The 6,596-nt window shown below is 57.4% G+C and overlaps 2 protein-coding genes across 2 annotated transcripts in view; both read left to right on the plus strand.

Moving 5' to 3' along the window:
* Positions 1 to 1,218, plus strand: part of LOC103594192 (interferon regulatory factor 4-like) — a 9,515-nt gene extending 8,297 nt beyond the window's left edge. Inside the window, exons 6-8 of the mRNA XM_008577388.1 lie at positions 12 to 98; positions 733 to 851; positions 1,090 to 1,218. Of these exons, the coding sequence (XP_008575610.1) occupies positions 12 to 98; positions 733 to 851; positions 1,090 to 1,218 (335 nt within the window). The remainder of the gene's footprint in view (positions 1 to 11; positions 99 to 732; positions 852 to 1,089) is intronic.
* A 2,574-nt stretch (positions 1,219 to 3,792) lies between these two features.
* Positions 3,793 to 5,112, plus strand: FOXS1 (forkhead box S1). The gene has a single exon (XM_008577206.1). It carries the CDS (start codon positions 3,854 to 3,856, stop codon positions 4,844 to 4,846), a length of 993 nt encoding a protein of 330 aa, XP_008575428.1. The 5' UTR covers positions 3,793 to 3,853; the 3' UTR covers positions 4,847 to 5,112.
* The last annotated feature ends 1,484 nt before the right edge of the window (positions 5,113 to 6,596 follow it).

The following is a 6,596-nucleotide window of genomic DNA, read 5'->3' on the forward strand; positions in this document are numbered from 1 at the left end:
GTACTGGCGAGGCCCGCTCGCCCCGCACCGCGCCCGGCCCAACAAGCTGGAGCGCGAGCGCACCTGCCAGCTGCTCGACACGCGCCGATTCCTCGAGGGTAAGAGCGCGACCGCAGCGCGGCGGGCGGACGGGGCAGAGTGGCGTGGGCCCGGGGCGCGTAGGCACAGGGCGGGCAAAGGAACGTGGACAGAGGAGACTGGGCACGCGAGACGTGGGCGTGGGGGAATGGGCTTAAGGGAGTCGGGCATGGGGTGGGCACCGAAACGAAGGATATGGCACAGAAGCACTGGGAGGAAGGGGGAGAGAATATGGGCGCCAGGAGGGCTGGGCACAGATATGGACATAGGCGTATGCGGAGTGTAGGCGCGGGGCAGGATTGGGCGTTGGGTGTGGGGCCTAAGCATGGGACTTGGGTACATGAGTTGCCATAGGGCGCTGGGCACAGGGTGGTCATCAGGGTCATTGGGCACAAGATAGGTGAAAGGCAGTGGGTGTGCGGTGGACATAAAGGCACAGGAGTGAGCACAGGGGCACCAGGCCAGGGGCATGAGCACTGGAAGTGAACACAGATGTGGGACATAGGACAAGCATAGGGACGTGGAAGTAGGCACACGGCATGGGAACACAATGGAGATGTGGGCTTCTAGGACGTGGGCATGGGTGTGAGTACAAGGTGGGCACTAGGAAGGATGCCTGGTCTTGGCCCAGCCCCACAGTCTCCGTGCCCGTAGAACTGCGCGCCCACCAGCAGGACGGCCACCCGGAGCCAGAGTACCAGATCCGCCTGTGCTTTGGTGAAGAGTATCCGGGCCCCCCAGACCAGCCTGAGGAGCGGCTCATCATGGCCCACGTGAGTCACTTCCTCCAATGTAGCAGGAGAACCACACCCTGCAGTACCCTCAAAAAGGCCCCTCACTTACTCCTCCCAGTCCCACCCCCCCCATGTATGACCCTTTGGTCTGTATGACCCTGCCTAAAAAATGGATGTGGGGAGGGGGCTGTCACTAGGGCTGTGACTTCCCACCGGGAATGCTGCGGGCTGGAAATGGAGAGGGTTGGCTCATTGCCCCCACCCCCAACCCTGACAGGTGGAGCCAGTCTTCGCCCGTGAGCTCCTCCTGCATTCAAAGCTCCTGGGCACTGACGCCCCACTGGGTCCCCAGCCCGGCATCCCTGATGGTGTCACTCACCTTCTGACGCAGCTGAGTCCGCCCTAGGTGGGAGGTTTCCCCCTAAATACAGCCCCCACAGGGTGCGGACCCCTACCCCCACCCCAACCCTGCCCACACTGAGCCAGTGGATTTGCCCCCCACATCCCCCGCCAACCCCTCGCCCAGGTCAGCAGGACAGAAGTCAATTATGATGGCCTTCAACCTCTCTGTCCTGGAACATGGCGAGCAGGCGGCTACCAGGCAGCTGGGCATGGGGCATCAACCCAAACCGAACTAGAGCTTGAGGCCCCAGAACGTAGCAATTGGGGCAGAAACAAGACTTCATCTCTTGTTGAGAGCCCAACATGCCAACACCAGGTTTACTTTGAGGTGGCCTTAACCTGCAATTCTGTCTATTATAATGCTTGCTTAAAGCTGAGTTTACCAATAATTAGATCCTCAGGGCTGTTTAGAATGAGGCCAACCAGTAACAAAATTGCCTGGCCTCTGAGGGGCTCTGGGTTTCCAGATCCTTCCTCCTACCTGCCACTAGTCTCTCTTCTTTGGGGGCTTGGGGGGAAGGGTCCAAAACAGAGGACTTGGCCTGAACTCTGGGCTTTGGATGCTACCTGCTAAAGCACCAGCACCTGTAGGACACTCTCTTTGGAGAAACTGAGGCAGGCCCCCAAATATAGCCCTAAGGCAGAGGCCAAAGTGGGAGTCCATCCCCTCTGCGAGTCCCATTGATCTTTGCAAACTGTAAGTTATAGGGAATTCTTGAGAACCATAAAGTTGGTTCCCCCTGCCTTTGTGAGTAAAGTAACTATTTCCCACCCCAGATATAAGACCTTTTTTCTTTTCTGATTTCTGACTTCATTTATACAAATCCTCTTACAGACACTAATGTAATAAATCTCTTCTTAGTGATATATTAATAGGAAACTGTATGATTTGACAAAAGACAGAGTCAATCAATTGCTGTTTTTTAGTTATTCGACAGACATTTATTGAACACCTACTCTGTTCCAGGCTTCTGTTCCAGTGTCCAGTGCTGGATACTGGGGATAGAGCAAAACAGCATGATTCCTACTGTCTTGGGGTTCACAGTTTGCTTTCCAGTAGGGATCCGATGACTGTCTCCTAACCCCCACCCCTCACAGAAGGGGTATGTTAAGGTGTTACAGTATTCCGGGTTAAAATCACAGCTTTGTCACTTGCTGGCTGTGTGACCTCAGGCAAGTTACTTAACTTCTCTGAGCCTCAGATCCCTCGTCTCTTCACAACAAGCTATGAAGACCTTTGGAGCAGGGTTGATCTGAGGAGTAAATGTGGTGGGGGAAGTGAGCTGGCCTGGCCTAGAGTAGGTAACCACTGACTTGGGACTGGGGGAGCTGGAGGATGCTGCCCCATCCTTCAGACCTGTCTGTACTGGGCTTCACCGTACCTCCCAGGCCAAGGCTTCAGCTAGGGGAGCCTCAGTTCAGGGCGACAATCCACAGCCATGTTCAAACCCCTACTCTGTGCTAGGCTCTCCAAGAGTGCTAGATTCTGTGTAAGGGAGCCTGTTGCTTCCTCAGCGTGGCCCAGACAGCTGAAGAGTCACCAGTTCCATTTAAAAGTTGGGGAAACTGAGGCTCAGCCAGGGTCTTTTGGGGGGTGGGGTATTTGTTTATTGTGGCAAAATACACGTAACATAAAATTTGCCATTTTAATCATTTTAAGTGTACAATTAAGTGGCATGAATGACATTCACAATGTTGTGTAACCATCGCCACTATCCATGTCCAGAACTTTTTCATCATCACAAACAGAAACTCTATATACCCATTAAACACTAACTCCAGATTCCCGGCTTCCCCCTCAGCCAGGGTCTTGAGCTACTTCTTCCCAGGGAAGAGCTCTGCCCAGACGGATGTCTTCCCCACACCAGTCACTAGGGGGCGCCAGGGGCTCGACAGAACTGGGTGCCGTTGGCCCTCACCACCATCCTAGGCGCCCCTCCCGGCATACACCCCAGTGCTAGGAGGACCGAGAATAGTGTGGCCCAAGGGCTCTCTCTGCACTGCGGGGAGGAGAACGTCAACCACGGGGCTGGGAGGAGGAAAGGAAAAGGGGGACTAGAGGGGGGAATTTGAGAGGCCCCTGGGCTTTTCTCGCTGTGCGGGGACTCGGCTTATACTGTCTCCCTGTCCTCTCGCTGCTCCTCCCCCTGTGTCCGTACCTGTGTCTCTCTCTGTATCTCCTTTCTCTCTGTCTCTCAGAGCCTCTGACTTTCTCTGTATGTGTGTGTGTGTGTGTGTGTGTGTGTGCACGTGTCTCTCTCTCTGGCTCTGTGTGTCTGTCCATTTTGTCCGTCTCTGTGTCATCTTTGTCTCTCTTTAGGTCTGCCTCTCTCTCTCTCACTATGTCTCTACAGAGGTCTCTTTCTCTTTTCTATCTCTCTGTTTCTTTTTGTTTCTCGTCCCTTCCCTCCTACCTCATCCCCCCTGGAAGCTGCTCACAGCTTCCCAGTGCCGGCCTCTCTCGAGCCTTGGGGGAGTGGAGGAAGGGCGGGCAGCCTGGTGGGCCCACCCCTTTTTGCCTTTCCAGGCCGGGAGGCTGGGCCAGTGCGCCTTTTAACCAGCCCGGGCCGGGCAGGCTGTCCCAGACACCAGCCCTGGACGCCGTGCCTGGTCCCTGTGCTCCCAGCAGCCAGGCCAGCATGCAGCAGCAGCCCTCACCCGGGCCCTTGGCCCCCGCAGCTGAGCCAACCAAGCCTCCCTACAGCTACATAGCCCTGATTGCCATGGCCATCCAGAGCTCACCAGGACAGCGAGCCACACTCAGTGGCATCTACCGCTACATCATGGGCCGTTTTGCCTTCTACCGCCACAACCGGCCTGGCTGGCAGAACAGCATCCGCCACAACCTGTCACTCAATGAGTGCTTTGTCAAGGTGCCTCGCGATGACCGCAAGCCAGGCAAAGGCAGCTACTGGACGCTGGACCCCGACTGCCACGACATGTTCGAGCATGGCAGCTTCCTACGCCGCCGCCGCCGCTTCACCCGGCGGACAGGTGCGGAGGGCACCAAGGGCCCTGCGAAAACACGCCGCGGACCCCTCAAAGCATCCAGCCAGGACCCCAGAGTCCCTAACACCGCGACTGCCGGGCAGTGCCCATTCGCACCAGAACTGCCAGACTCCAAGGGCCTAAGCTTTGGGGGTTTGGTGGGTACCCTGCCATCTAGCATGTGCCCAGCAACCACTGATGCCAGGTCTCAGCCGCCTGCAGAACCCAAAGAGATTTCCACACCCAAGCCTGCAGGCCCAGGAGAACTCCCCTTGGCCACCTCATCATCCCCATGCCCGGCATTTGGCTTTCCTGCTGGATTCTCTGAGCCCGAGGGTTTTAGCAAGGCCCCTACGCCTGTCCTGACCCCTGAGGCAGGCATCGGGAGCAGCTACCAGTGCCGGCTGCAGGCGCTGAATTTCTGCATGGGGGCTGACCCAGGCCTTGAGCACCTCTTGGCCTCGGCAGCCCCCTCTCCTGCACCACCCACCCCTCCAGCCTCACTCCGGGCCCCGCTGCCCCTGCCAGCTGATCCCAAGGAACCCTGGGTGGCAGGTGGCTTCCCTGTCCAGGGAGGCTCCAGCTACCCACTGGGGCTGACCCCCTGCCTATACCGGACGCCAGGAATGTTCTTCTTTGAGTGAAGGCAGCCTCGCTTCGGGCAGTACCTGCCAGGACTCCTGCCAAATACACCCTCCAGGCTGAGCCCAGCTCTAGGACCGGGAGAGCTCTCGAAGGATCCAGCCCTGGCAAGCCAAGGACAACCAGGACAGGAAGCCAGGATCAAAGCTGCAAATACTCAGCCAGGCCCCCGGGGCCTCTGGACAAACTTGGGGGTGAGGGGAAGTGGGGCCCCTTGGGATTTACTCTGTGGCTCTCAGGGCCAATAAAGCCAGTGTGATGATGAGGGTCAGCTTGCTGGATGGTTGGGGGCTGAGGGCCAGGAGGCCTGGTTCTGTGCAGGGTGGCTGTGTTTGTGGGGTTGTGCAGCAGGGGCAGGGGACCCTAGATGGAAATATCTCACATGTGGCTTTCTCCAGCTGGGGACTTTCTCGGGGAGTTTCCCAAGAAGGCAGAGGAAGGAGAAGCAGGGAAGAATGGGGGAGGGAGAGGAGGGATACAACCAAGAGAGAGACTGGGCAGGGGTGAGGCTGGGCTGTCCTGAGGGGCTGACCCTCCAGCCCCCAACTCTTAGCACCCCCCGTTATGAGCCATCATAATAACCGTGACCATCTGCAGCATCTACTCTGTCCTGGGCTTGTTTATACTCACCTGCGTGATATGGAATGTTAGCCCCATTTACAGTGGTAGAAACTATGGCTCAGAGAGTTTGGGACTCACCAGTTCCAACTCCAGATGGCACATGAGGAGCAGAGAGGACATCAAAACCAAATCTGTGTGGCTCTACCCTCCAGCCCTGACCTACAGAGGTGGAGAACAGGGCCAGAACAGAATGAGTGGTGACCGCAGAGGAGGGAGGGCTTTTTTGAGATCCTAGAGTGCTAAAGCTCAAAAGGTACCCCTTACATTGAACAGGCAGGACACCGAGGGCTCCCAAGGCAGTACCTATCCCCTCTTTGGATTTCCCATACCAATGATGAACCTCTCCTGAGCCCCTGGCTCTTCAAGTTCTCCTGGTGACTCTTTAGGAAAGCATTTCTCTCAGGGCAGGGGCAGGGTCTATGGTCCTGAGTGCAGATCAGAAGTAACTAAGACTGACCTCTGGCCTTCTCTTGCTACCCTCTTGGTAGGAAGCAGGAGAAATAGGGGTATCTGTGACTCCCATCAGAGGAACAGACATAGGAACCTGAAACTTCACTCTGCGCACAGCCCCCCAGTACTGGAGTAGCAGAGGCAAGTGGCTTCTTCCTGAAGCCTCAGTCATCCCTTCTGGATCATGGGTACAGGGAGAAAAGAGAGGGGCCAGGAGGCTGGGGCCACCCCCATTCTGGTGTTTGGTGTGGGGCCTGAAGGTGACACTAGGGTCTGGAGACCCCTTCACTGGGCAGGCAGCCCAGTCCCCTCCCTTGGGCAGGCAGCCACGCTGGCTTCAGCCTCTGTGGCTCCCTCCTCCCTCAGTAAGTCTCCTGGGGCCTGGGAGGAAGCTGGCCCGGCTGGACAGCCCAAACTGTCTGGTTCCCACAGACTCCAGAGCCGGGGTGGAGGGGGACCTGCAGGGCGGGGGCTTGATGTGGCAGAAGCGGCTGGGAAAATGCCTGGCCAGCAGTGGGGTCCCTCCCCACCATGCCTGCTAAACCCTGGCCCAGAACCCATCCACCAGTGGGGGGAGGCATGAGGGTCTGTCCTGCCTCACACGGCAGCTTCGTGGGTCAGAGGGGAGGGGAGAAAGGCCCTCTATGTGTGAGGGGCATGGGTGAGGAGGGGGAATGAGGC

The sequence above is a fragment of the Galeopterus variegatus genome, unplaced genomic scaffold, assembly GCF_000696425.1.
Source record: "Galeopterus variegatus unplaced genomic scaffold, G_variegatus-3.0.2 Scaffold65, whole genome shotgun sequence".
Taxonomy (NCBI): domain Eukaryota; kingdom Metazoa; phylum Chordata; class Mammalia; order Dermoptera; family Cynocephalidae; genus Galeopterus; species Galeopterus variegatus.

Excerpts from the sequence above, each read along its gene's own strand:
- FOXS1 (XM_008577206.1), top strand. The coding sequence starts at position 3,854 with ATGCAGCAGCAGCCCTCACCCGGGCCCTTGGCCCCCGCAGCTGAGCCA.